Raw genomic sequence first — 13,456 nt, forward strand, 5'->3', positions numbered from 1 at the left:
AATCACAAGTTCTGAATAATCGGCTCTTTGTATATTTATGCGAAACACAACTTTTCCATGTGTTTTGGGTGAAACACATGGATAGATAAGGGGTTGCTCTTGAGAACACTGTAGACTGTTCACGGCTAGATATATTTCTGTATACACTCGTGTTACAAGTGTTATCAAATTTCACAAGCCCACTCAGTTCTAGGTTATATTCACATGAGGATAACCATGTGTTTGCCGAGTAAAACACCGTAGTATATACATACACCCACACTGAGTATACAGTGATGCTGTTTGCATCCTTTGCAGACATTAACGAGTGCACAGCCGAACTCTGCAAGAATGGAGCAACATGTGAAAACAACCCGGGTGGGGTAACGTGTAGCTGCGTTGGAGGCTGGCAGGGTCCGACATGCGAGACAGGTACAAATTATTGAAATTGTACCAGCCATTTGTACTGTATGTTTTATGTTAAACATGTTAAACCTGCAGCAGCCATTGTAATGTAACCCCTCCCAAAGCAGACGACACATTTGTATTGCATACCTTTGTGTGTCCTTAAACATAAACTCATCATATATCTTCTACACTCGTACCCCATTAGCTGGAAGTTGCTTGGCTCTTTTTCCTCATTGGTTCGATGTAAAGGGCCGATATTTTCCTAATATATTTAAATAAATTTCGTACGCTTAGCTCGAATTTTCCGAGGCTTGAAGTATTTTGGCCGGTCTCTGGGAGATCGAGTTTCGACTGTATATTATAAAACGCACAGCTGCCGATTTAATTGTGACGCTGCGTTTCACTAACACATAATGTAATTAAAACAGTTATGATACCTCATTTCCATTACAGACATTAACGAATGCACCAGTGGATTACACAACTGCAAAAACGGCGCATGTTCGAATTCCCCAGGCTCTTACGTTTGTATTTGCAAAACTGGCTATACAGGCAGCGATTGTTCCACAAGTTAGTGTTATCTCTTATTAATTAACTGATTTAGTAATGAAAAAACCGTTGCCCGAGGTATGTATTCAATATCGGTCTTAATTGAATCTAAGAAAGATGTTAAAAATCGGATTACCTGTTATCTGACCTATAGAGTGAATAATGTCAAAAGTATGACCATATGCTTGACTTACTGTGCATGTTGAAAACCACCCTAGGCGAAAATATCACAAAATACTTTATCAAATCTCAATCTCGATCTTATTTCATTTTACCATGGAACTGCATAACTTCTATATGTTTTTTTAAAAAAAGTGCCTTCCTTCGCATTTAAAGCTAAGAAGCATATTTCGTAAATACGTTATAAAAATAATTGTATTTTCGAGATAGTGGAGCCTGTGGGTCATCGAGATAGTGGAGCCTGTGGGTCATGTTTGAAGACATACCATTTCAACAATTACTACACTGTTAAAATACATATTGATTCTGGTTTTAAACGTGTATACGTTTTGTTGTTGATTAGGATGTAAACTATCTCGCTCGTATGTCTTACCATTTACTCAGTTGTTAATACCACTTTTGTAAGAAAAGAGTAAATTCTACACTTCATAAATTTCAAAGCAATTCAAGATTTGACTGAAAGACTGGCTAGTCCACACTTCAAAGGGGCACACTATAGGTTTAGGCAACATTTCTTTTCATTAATTTTAATGCATTAATTAGTCAAAAAAGTTAAACATAACAACGAGTTAAATGAAATGTTTGGCAAGCATCAATATTAACCCTTTTACACGAATGCGAAACAGTGGTTCCAAAGTGTTTTCTTTTTTAGTAATTTACTGGATTACCTGGATTATTTACACACAATACCTATCGGGTAATCGAATAATTACCGATATATTCCTACTTTAAAATTTATATGTTTTGGCACGGACCTATAAACCATGAATTGGCAACTGCCCCATATCGGTGAAACGATAAGAAATAATAATTTACCCACAATCCTTAGCGCGCGCTCGGCAAATATCGAAATATTTCGCCGAATCTCCGATCGGTGATTAATGGCGATCTTCGGTTATTTCCGCCAACTCTGCTAATAATGCCTTGTTATAGATTTAATTATAATTAATAACTTTTTTTAACTGATTTTAATCAGATTCAACTGGACTATTATCAACTCAAATGAAAGTACCACGCATTTGAGTCAATTTTAATTAATGTTTTCCTACATGTATATATTCGGCCGATGTCGGGGTCTCGAAAATGACCACATGGTAAGATCTCGGAATGAATTCCCGCTGCACGCGTGAGTTTGAGATTATCGCATTAACACAGATGAGAGTTGCCAATCCATGGTTTATAGGTCCATGGTTTTGGCAACTCATTTAAACCGGGAAAAATTGTTAAAATGTTCTGGACAAAATGTTCAGCATCTAACAGAGAAAAATATATTTGAAAACTCTTTGTTCATTGCATACAAAGTAATGGAATCATGTCCATATAAGTCGTTTGTTCTGAATAAAATCAACAGAAATGACTAAAGTTTGGAGGAGTTAAACGTTTTAGACTTAATTTAGTGCTTTTAGAGCAAACAAATAGTCAAAATAACTGCAGAAAGTATTATCTAGTAAACGCACATCAGCTTGCCAGGCAAAGATATTTCAGAAGGAAATATGTAAGTTATATGTGGTTTATTTCATTTCTTTAATGTTTGTATACAGCTATATATATGCTGAAATATGTTTAAGTGCAATATTTGCATCGTTGACCCACTTTCGGTCAGAGAGCAGGTCACTCAGTCTCCATTGTTATGATGCGGGCCCTGATAGAGCTTATGTTAAACAAAAAAGCCGGGAATTAACGGCACGTGAATTTACTGAATAATGCACTTTTTACCGATAATTTTACTGATAATTGCGTTTAAACACATCACGAGAGTGAACCGAATGCACACATTTTATGCAATAATCGTTATTAATAAAGAATTTAGCATTCGGAATTTGCCGATATTTCTCATCAAAACAGGCATTATCATTCAGCGTATTGGCTCAGCCTCCACGCTTTGGCTCCAGCTCCCTGGCTTTGGCTCCAGCTCAACCCAGTAAAGGAGTATAAACATGCTTATTCCGGTAATCAGGCGGTCATTTTTATTCCCGACAAAATAAAAGCACTCGATAATACTGGCTTTATCTTAAATGTAAGCTTCTTGAGTGAAATTCAGCTGAAAACTGGTGAAAATGTTCTACTTTCGTTTGTAAACATTGATGTGTTTGATGGGAGAATCGGTTTTATAACTCCATACACAATATGTATACAAAATAGCCCAAATACGTGTGAAGATTAAACATACTTATATGGCACTGCATTCCCCGATTTCTATAATAAGCCCTCACAATTGTGATATTAGATAAAATAACGAGACATATTTTCGTTTTACGATGATATCCGTTCTTTTGCTCCAGCTCGGAAGTGTCATTGGCTCTTTTTTTCCACAGCTCCTAAAAGAGCTGGAGCCACTGTTTCGCACCCGTGTTTTAGTGCCACTTAAGAACAAATAAAATTATAGTCAGTATTATGAGCGTTAGATTATTCACATCTTTTCTAAAGCAAGCTATGTATTAAGAAAAGGAAAGCATTGCCGGTAGTTTGATTCAGAGACAAGTAAATGAAAAATAAATCATTTGCTTTACATTTTAATGCTGTTACATAAGTGATTCATAAAAATGTGGTGGGAACGGTTCTTCTATTTATGATCTGTATATTATGTACTCATCTTAGTTATTTGTTTGATGATATTATGTTTCAGTAAGTTGTCCTTTGTATTTTTTTTTTTATTTTAATGTATAACCCACTAATGTTTAGCAAATTTAAATATATGAGATGTATATTAATTTATTATTTTCTAAAGTATATAATGCTTGCAATGCCTCATTATGTCTGTGATATATATTCTCATGTTTTTGTTATTTATTTGTGACATGTGTTAAGATGATTAAACGTGTTAATTTGTATGCAATCACTTTCTAGTGAGTATTCAATGTATCGAGAATGTCGACATTTCAGACATTAATGAGTGCACAAGCGGAACACACGCATGTAGGAACGGTGGTCGTTGTATTGACCTTCCAGGGTCATACTCGTGTGACTGTTCAGCCACAGGGTACACTGGAACGATTTGCACTGCTGGTACGTCATCTTAGATCTTTCCGGCTTCAAAGACATTACAATAGTGAAGCATTAAACAATTCAAAGATGGTTTTATTACCATTTGGCGTTATTTCGTTCAGTATGTAATGTCAGATGTCTTGTAGCGCGGTATCGCATGCTTTTGTTTTTGATGTTGTTTTTTTTGTTTATCTTCTAGTGCCCTTAAACAGGATCTTTGTTAAAGTGTAGGCTATTTGTTTTCCCTGTAGTTCCCTTGTTTTATTCTAGGCGTTGAAATGATGAAACTGATAAACAAAGTTAAGTGAAATTTAAATGCACATCAGCAAATTATCAAATTATTATGCTGGTCCAGTTTTATTTTTAAATTATTTCCAAAGGACAAAATGACAACAACACTTACGTCAGGCTGTCACAAGCATCATAGAATAGACAAGTTGGTTGCTTGGTATATTAAAAATACAACGCTTATTACTCATACAAGCCAAGCAGTCGAACATTCAAAAATAAACCATGTTTAGAAAGCACAATGCAAGGCCCCAAACAAAGCACAAAGAACTAGAGTCACCAACGTGAAAACACTGAACCTTGAAGATATGTTAACCTATTAACATCCCTGTTTTATTTTGATTTACAGACATAAACGAATGCACAAACGGTATGGCTGACTGTCAAAATGGAGCAGAATGCACGAACCTACCTGGGTCATTCTCTTGTGATTGTCCCGATGGTTTTGATGGACAGCGATGCAATACAGGTCAGTAACCAGCACAATTGTATTGTTCTTAATATGTTTGATCATATTCTACCAATGTACAATAACAAATGTTAATACTTTGCTTAAATTGGTGAAGTTGGCCATATGTGTGTTAACTATGCAATGATTGTCATACTGAAACACTAAAAGAAAATACTTTCATAATCAATATATTATATTATTCTATACCTAATTTATACGTCCAATCGTAGACGTTCTTTTGAGCCACGTGACCGTACAATATATTTCCGTATTGGGACGCACGCGAGTCCAAAAATACAATATTTTTCCGTATTTTAAGAATCACAGGTCCCATGTTAGACCTATGAAAAAGACCAAAACCCGTGAAGATTCCGAATGAAAATCCGAATCAACAGGCGCTCTAGATAAAGTGTTACGATAAAGATTTTGTTATTATCGGATCAATATTGTCGTGTGTAAACACGGACATTATTATAATTATTATTATTATTATTATTATTATTATTATTATTATTATTATTATTATTGCTTTTAATATTATTTATTATTATTATTATTAATTATTATTTAACATTTTCTGTACAATACAGAATATATTTGGGATTATATTTAAAGGTATATAATAAAAAGGTCATTTAACATTGTTCTGTACAATACGGAATATATTTGGACTCGAACACATCTTGGAAATCCATATAGGTCTCGCCTAGCGGCTCGTCCAGTATGACTTTCCAAGCTGTGTACTCGTCCAAATATGTATCCGTACTGTGCAGAACAATGTTTAATAACCTATAATTATTTTTAACAACGAAACAAAAACAACACACTTCAATGCCAACACAGACACCTATCTCTTTATCACGGACGAATTTGCTCAGGTTATTACGTTAATCTCCCGAAATGTATAGTTTGTTTGTTAATCATCTCTTTAAAATAGAAAATCAGACCCAAGTATTTTATTAACTTAAATCTGAGTCATATTTAATAATCTATTAACCGATTAATGTAAACGATCGACCATAGTTCATGTAAAACGAATTAAACGAACTAAATTCAGTGGTCGGTGTCGCTCTCTTGAAATAAATGAGCTCAGTTCGTAGTACAGGAAAGTTACTGTAATTGATACCAAATGATTTTAAATAACAAACGATTTGATAAACTGTTGTTTTAACATATATCTAGATATCAACGAATGTTCAACCGGAAGTGACGATTGCGAAAATGGAGCCACCTGTGTCAACACAAAGGGAAGCTACACTTGTTCGTGTGCTTCAGGATGGGGTGGAAAGCTTTGTTCACAAGGTTTGGAACATAATAATGTACAACGTGCCAAGCAATCTACTTTGTTTTAATGTGGACACTTTCTGAAGTAAAGCCCTCAGAATTATGCGAAAACAGTCTTCTTTTCTTTATTTTATATAATTGTGTTGATCGTTTCTATAATAAATTTCATTAACTATATTAAACTTTAGGCCTCACGAAATTATTGTCTTTGTGACTGCACTGTGATTTTAATATCAAAAGAAATAATTTAAAATAGCTCTACTTGTGCTCCAAGACAAATATCTTTAAAGAAGAGTAGTGCGCGTAAAAGTTCATAAATATATCATCAAATTTGAATACAAAACAGTCATTTTACTGTTTTGAATCCTTAAATAATTTGTTTCAACATTCCAGCCAAACAATGTTACTGCGAAATAAAGCATCAAGTGCTAGGTCGCATTTCAACGACGAGTTACTTTCCTTAGAATACAATTTGTCTTGATAACGGAGAGTTTCTTTCCTAGGAAGCAAATGTTCCATTAAGTGGATATTTATTTTTTGCAATTAAATCGTCAACGAATTTTAGCTTTGTTTGTGGCAGTAAATGTAAATAAATTGTAAGGACATTTATCAGGAATGTTCAACATAATAGTATGCATATTAGCATTAATAATAATAATAATAATAATAATAATAATAATAATATTGTCATCCCCTTAAACGTAATCTGTGACAGATGATAATGAATCAAATATAAAATGAAGACATTCATAGTATTTTACAATAATAATTATTGCTTAATTTATACAGATGTGAGATATATTCAATTACTCACACTCCGCCAATAACAGTTACTGGCTTAGAAAACACAATCAAACTAAGATGAGTTTGTTTTATTAAGATGCATCCCCTTGAACACCATTTGATAGAATAACTTTGTCTTTCTGATTTTCCAGATGTGAACGAGTGTGATGTAGGTACAGTGCAGTGTCAGAACGGCGCAACGTGCGTAAATTCCATGGGATCTTTCAGCTGTAATTGCAGTGCTGGATTTGAGGGCCAAACATGTGGAAATGGTTTGTTTATAAAATTGCTAATGTTACTCATATATCATTTACGTTCCTATTGTTTACTATTGGTTTTCATTTATAAACTTACATTGCACATTTCATTGCTAAAGTTTTCGCTGAAAAGCTTGGCTACACATCGATATAGACGAAGTCCTGTTCCTGTTACACATTTCTTTCCAACTTTGTTAAAGTTAATTAAAATGCTACACGTTTTTAATAACTGAAACATACCGCAAACGCTTACATTTCAACTGACTATGTGTATGATCGATTTTGTGTAGATATAAACGAGTGTACGAATGGGGACCATGACTGTAACCATGGGTCCTGTGTTAACACGGTGGGGTCGTTTACGTGTGATTGCGAGAAAGGCTGGCGGGACATCACCTGCAGTACAGGTTTGAGCGCATGCGCATGCATTAGTTTGAACATTAGAGAGGTAGCAATGTATAGCGTGTACGTGTACTTAAGTGTAACTACACGTATTTGTAATTGTTGCATTTTAGTTTAAAAGTCGTATTTTGGTCGAAATACTACTTTTAACCAGTACTTGTAGACTCGCTGAAACTCGTTAACTTACTTAGTGAAATCGTACATCACAATCTACACTTGGGCAACAAAAACATACCTTAATTGTTGAATCAACAAAACGTAGCCCACACGTACACGTAGCCGTAAAAACAGTGTTGCCTAACCCCTCTAGTTTAAGAAAGGAGTCTTATTCCTTTTTGTCAGTTGTTCGTTAATCAGAAACTCATTATAAAGTGTTTATATTATTGACTGTCGATATGTATCCTGTTTGTAAGCACTATCTGTAATTTGTATCGTTTTATATAGATATTTCTGAAGTTTTAGTGTTATCTATGTGGTTTAAATATATACATAATTGTTTTTTGTGTTGCATGACTGTGCATGACAAACCATAAATATTTCGATACATTGTGTATATGTGTGTTAATATGTAAATCATCACAAAAAGTAGATCTATACATAGCATACTAATATTAATCTTCTACACGTTTGATTACGGGACAACCAGTGGTAAGTCGTTCAAACAAATACACTAGACAATGTTTAGCCTCTGATCAACGATATGTTTAAGATATTAACGAGTGTAGCGAAAAAATCGACGAATGTGAGCGAGGCAGCTGCTCGAACACGGAGGGATCGTACACGTGCGATTGCCAATCTGGTTGGACGGGACGGTTTTGTGAAATAGGTAATATACTCTTACCCTCTTACGACAATGAATACTAGGATTTATAATTTTCTACGTTTGAAAATATAAATAGGAGAAAATTAATTTGCATGATTGAATGTTATGGCCAGTAGGTGGCGTGTTATAGGCTCTACACGCGTTGTTTCAGGGGCTTTATAGTCATTCAGCTTCGAATGTTTGGCTAAATGGACCATAATTAATAAAAACAAAAACATTTACATTATTGTATTTATTATAGCTATAGTAGATTGTTATACATAATAAACAGTGTTGTGTATCTACATGCACATATAAGTGAACGTCCGAGTGCTACTATGTAAAATGATGAATTTTTAAATTGTCAGTGTGTTTGTTTTTTAAAGACATGAAGTCCGCATAGAAATTGTATGTTTCTTTTAATTAGCATATTTAACCGAATAACACAAGAATAATTGCCCCATCAGCTGATAAACCAAAACACACAACAACAAAAACACAATGCAAACGTACGATACACACGTTGAAAAGATGAAACCGATGTTCAAATTAGAATTTATAGAACCTCATTATTTTTAAAATGAAGATAGTAATACAACAGCTGTTTGTACATCACACTAACGTCGTTACCTGAAACCGAAACATGTATAATATATGTGCAATAAAAAAAGCTCATAAAATTATCTTTAATTGTCAAACAAGCTCTGAGTATTCGAAGATCGACTTTAAATATTGATTTCTAAAAGTAGTTCATCCTCAACCTAATACTTGAAGTTTGTATATTTGCTTTTCAACGGATTTGGACGTTATACGACCTATTTTACAATCTTTAAAAGCCAAATAAAATCTTCATTTTAATATTTTATTTTTCTTTACAAAATACAATCTTATGTATATATAACATACTTTTATACGTACGAATATACACAGTGACTTTCTACTTTTGATTTTCATAAGGTATTGGCGTGTGGATATTTAAAAACACATTATTATTCTCGAATTTGAATGTTTTCCATTATATTCATGACTACTACGGATCGATATTATATCGTTAAAACGCATTTTAAATGTTCCTGTTTTCGTTCATTCACATGTATATTTAACATTTCCAGAAATAAACGAGTGTGAGGCATCGTTGGACAACTGTGACAAGGGTTATTGTAACAATACGGAGGGAGGGTACACATGCGTATGTGACCTTGGCTGGGAAGGGACACTATGTGATAAAGGTATACCATTACAATAACTCTGATCTTAGGTAGTTGACCCTTAACTTGATCTGGAATGTTAAAAAGCATTTGAAATTGCTTTTATTTTGTATTTTGATCTAATTTTTGTCCGGATTTAATTTTCTGACAGATTTTGTTTGAACACTGAACAAATTTCAAATACCACTTATCACTTTATCTCTTAAATATTATATCAGGTAGAGTTAATCCGGATCGAGTACACAAATGCGCTATATGAAATAATTATGTAGCTGTTGCTGGTAATGTAACCCTAGGGTAGTAAATGAATACACTATTGTAATTGGTTTTTGCTCACCTTTAAACATTCATATAACATCCATTGTTGTTTTATTCCTTCAGACGTGAATGAGTGTACACTTGGCAGCGATCTGTGTGTTAATGGAGACTGTATCAACAATCAAGGTTCCTACACATGTAACTGTATGTCTGGCTTCACTGGACCACTCTGTGACAAAGGTAAGACAAACAAAATCCAGTATGGTATACTTAAGACTTTTACTATTTTTAAGCTCATTATAACAGTATCAGCACATTTTTAGTATCAATCGTGTAGCTTATCGAGTTCCTGCTGTTGTAAATGTGTCATGACCTATAATATATGGAAAAGATAGACGGAACATAATCTATGTATAGTTAAGGGTCTACATTGTTTATACATTCTTAAGTCAATCATGAAGAGGATCAGGCCACTTTCATTTTTAGTCTATTTCGTGAAACATTCTGCTTTTAAAACAGTTATGAAGCTTAACAAGAAAGTTTTTCCCACAAATACTCACTTAAGCTAACTTTTGTTGGAGTTTTAACTCAAGTTAAAGCACATTTATTTTATAAGTCCAAATGCAAGAAGATACTTAAACTTGGTCAGCATAAGAGTTGTTTTCAGAAATTGAGACCAATAGTCTAAAATGTAATAGTCATGACAACCAAAAACAGTATAGAGAAGACAATGATCATTATTTGGAACCGCAAACTACTGACGAACTTCAACATGCACAGTCTCCGATTTCTGAGTGTTACTTGAAGACAATGTCTCCACTTTCACCGTATTTAAGTGGATTTCAGTTAAGCCGAATAACTTACATACATATATTTTACTATGAATATGGCATATGGACTGAAATTCATTTTCAATTTATGTTTGGGAGAAACTGCATGAACTTGATATATTTGATAAACACCATGATTCTAATTGCTCAGATATCTCTTTCTCAAAGAGAACCATAAGAATATAGGTTCTGTAAAAAAATATTCGCGAAGATTACACTTTAATCTCATGGCCCCATGTTATATAGTGTCATTTCATTACAATTCCAACTGGTGGTAATAGGTACATTGCGTCTAATGTATATGACTGGTGATACACCCTGCCATGCCCAGGCGCTTCATAAACAAGGTTTAATTGTACTACCGTACCCACTGGTTTAAGGTCCAATGTGTTCATCTCTGTCAGGGGTTAACCTCCCGTCCCCCATTACGCAGCTTCATTTTACTACCGTACACACTATATAAAGGTGTAATGTTTCATCTCTGTCAGGTGTTGCCCCTCTCCTCCGAGGACACCGAATTCTTTACCGTACGGACTAGATAAATGTCCTGTTTCTATTTCGGTCAAGTGATGTCCCTCTCCCATACTAAATTAAGGTTCAGTGGTTCATCTCTGCCAAGTATTGCCCCTCCTCGCATCCACGAATACACAGCTATCGTGCGAACCTGTTTCCATTTCTGTCAGGTGATGTTTACCCTCCCTCTCTGGATAAACGACTAAAGTTTCATCTCTGTCAGGTGTTGCCTCTCTCCGAGGACCCAGCTTAAGTATGATTCCGTACGAACTTGTTTCCATTTTTGTCAGGTGATGTTTACCCTCCCTCGTTGGATAAATGTCCGAAGTTTCATCTCTGTAAGATGTCACCTCTACCCTCCTCCGATACGACTTCATTTCACTTTCCCACGAACTAGATAAAAGTCCTATGTTTCCATTTCTAGCAGATAATGCCCCTCCCTCTCCGAAGACACAGCTTCACTTCATTACTTAAATCGCTGATTAAAGTTCAATATTTTCATTGCAGATGTAAATGAATGTGAAGGTGACGGGTCCAAATGTGTCAATGGCACTTGCGAAAACTCTATTGGATCATACACATGTATTTGCAACACTGGCTGGGAGGGAGTGTTTTGCGATAAAGGTACAGTGTTACGTGAACTTTTCTTTTTTGATAAATTCCATTTTTTGAGCTTTGGTTTAGCATTTAATACAAGACACGTGCGTGGGATCCCAAAAGGAAATATTACTTCAAATATACTACATTGATCGCAATGAAAAGAAAGGGTCAAGAACTATGTCGATAGCCGACCACGTATATGCAGATATTCTAGACTTATTAAACAACATTTGGCAATAGAGTGTATGTTTATAAGAATGTTATTATTCGTTTAAAGATTTTAAAGCTTGTACTTCTTGGATGATATTTTATTAAAGACCACAGAAGTGCTAACATTTTCATTAATCAAGTTGCACATTGATATAACGCATATATATTTGAATCCAAGTTCGTTTTGTGCTTAAAGTAAATGCACTATTTATATCCTAATGTTATACATGAGCCTCAAATGTAGAAACAATGCCAAAAACAGTTTTGTGTTAAATGTCTCTCCCAGATATCAACGAGTGTAGTGGGCCGATATCTGTTTGCGTGCATGGTGACTGTACAAACGAGATTGGCGGTTTTACGTGTACGTGCGATGCCGGTTGGACTGGTAGCAAGTGCGACAGTGGTATGTAATAACAGTACGAGTTTGAATAAAATCAGCTATTGTTTAGTTTGATTTGGAATAATATTTTATAATATCACACCAATTGTTGAAAATGCCTAATACTTTAGGCTAGTTCAATGTACGCGAGTTATTCATCAACAAAACCTTACTTTTAAAGGGTCATAATATATGTTTTTAATTAATAGATGCAAACAAAAAAATAATAAAAAATAATACACAATTATGTTGCACTCATTTGGCTGTAGTGATCGAATCACAAAAATATCCCATGTGATTTGTGTACAGATAGATAAATAAAAATATAAGCGATATTTCGACGTGTTTTAAACAGGGAAAGTTGGCATGGTAGCTATTTTTGAAAACCCCATTTAATGTTACATCTTTCAAGTGTAAACCTCTTGTTTGCCCTTTCAATGCATATGAACATCATATTTTTGCATAAGCATAAAATAGTATGTTTTTATAAACATGTGCTTCTATTTAACTCCTTTGTTTTCCTTACCATTTCGAGGCTCTACGTTTAAAGTCTATTTCGAGCACGGTATTTGTATTTTAAGTATGCAGCATACTAAGGTATATTATAAAAAAAACACACATGATAAATGAAATATATTTCAGACTTAAACGAATGCATCCTTGGGAAAGCCCTCTGTGTCAACGGCTCGTGTGAAAATGAAGATGGCTCATACAGATGCAATTGCTTTTCTGGATTCGATGGAACATATTGTGATAGAGGTATAGTTTGTAAATGTGTTTAAGTGTTTTAATTAAAAAGAGAGCAATTTATTTAAATATTTTACGAACTATATAAATATGAATTAAACATGTTTCTGTGACCGTTTAAAGACTGAACTTTTATTTATATAGATATATTCTTGTATTTGATAACTTAATGTTGACAATCGTTCATTTTCTTACAGATGTTAACGAATGTCTACGTGGCTTGCATCAATGTGACCAGGGACGTTGTGCAAATAGTCTTGGTTCCTATAAATGCGACTGCTTCCAAGGATGGGCGGGGAACCAATGTGATGAAGGTAAACTATCCATTGCATTTAGGACTTAA

The 13,456-nt window shown here is 34.4% G+C and overlaps 1 protein-coding gene across 1 annotated transcript in view; it reads left to right on the plus strand.

Moving 5' to 3' along the window:
* The window catches only part of LOC128219150 (fibrillin-2-like), a 100,190-nt gene extending 86,734 nt beyond the window's left edge, over positions 1-13,456 (plus strand). The window contains exons 59-72 of the mRNA XM_052926970.1: positions 298-411; positions 841-957; positions 4,000-4,122; positions 4,739-4,858; positions 6,023-6,142; positions 7,060-7,179; positions 7,455-7,571; positions 8,276-8,392; positions 9,481-9,597; positions 9,958-10,074; positions 11,685-11,801; positions 12,274-12,390; positions 13,009-13,125; positions 13,311-13,456. Coding sequence (XP_052782930.1) covers positions 298-411; positions 841-957; positions 4,000-4,122; positions 4,739-4,858; positions 6,023-6,142; positions 7,060-7,179; positions 7,455-7,571; positions 8,276-8,392; positions 9,481-9,597; positions 9,958-10,074; positions 11,685-11,801; positions 12,274-12,390; positions 13,009-13,125; positions 13,311-13,456 — 1,679 coding nt within the window. The remainder of the gene's footprint in view (positions 1-297; positions 412-840; positions 958-3,999; positions 4,123-4,738; positions 4,859-6,022; positions 6,143-7,059; positions 7,180-7,454; positions 7,572-8,275; positions 8,393-9,480; positions 9,598-9,957; positions 10,075-11,684; positions 11,802-12,273; positions 12,391-13,008; positions 13,126-13,310) is intronic.

The sequence above is a fragment of the Mya arenaria genome, chromosome 15 (assembly GCF_026914265.1).
Source record: "Mya arenaria isolate MELC-2E11 chromosome 15, ASM2691426v1".
In the NCBI taxonomy this organism is placed as follows: Eukaryota; Metazoa; Mollusca; class Bivalvia; order Myida; family Myidae; genus Mya; species Mya arenaria.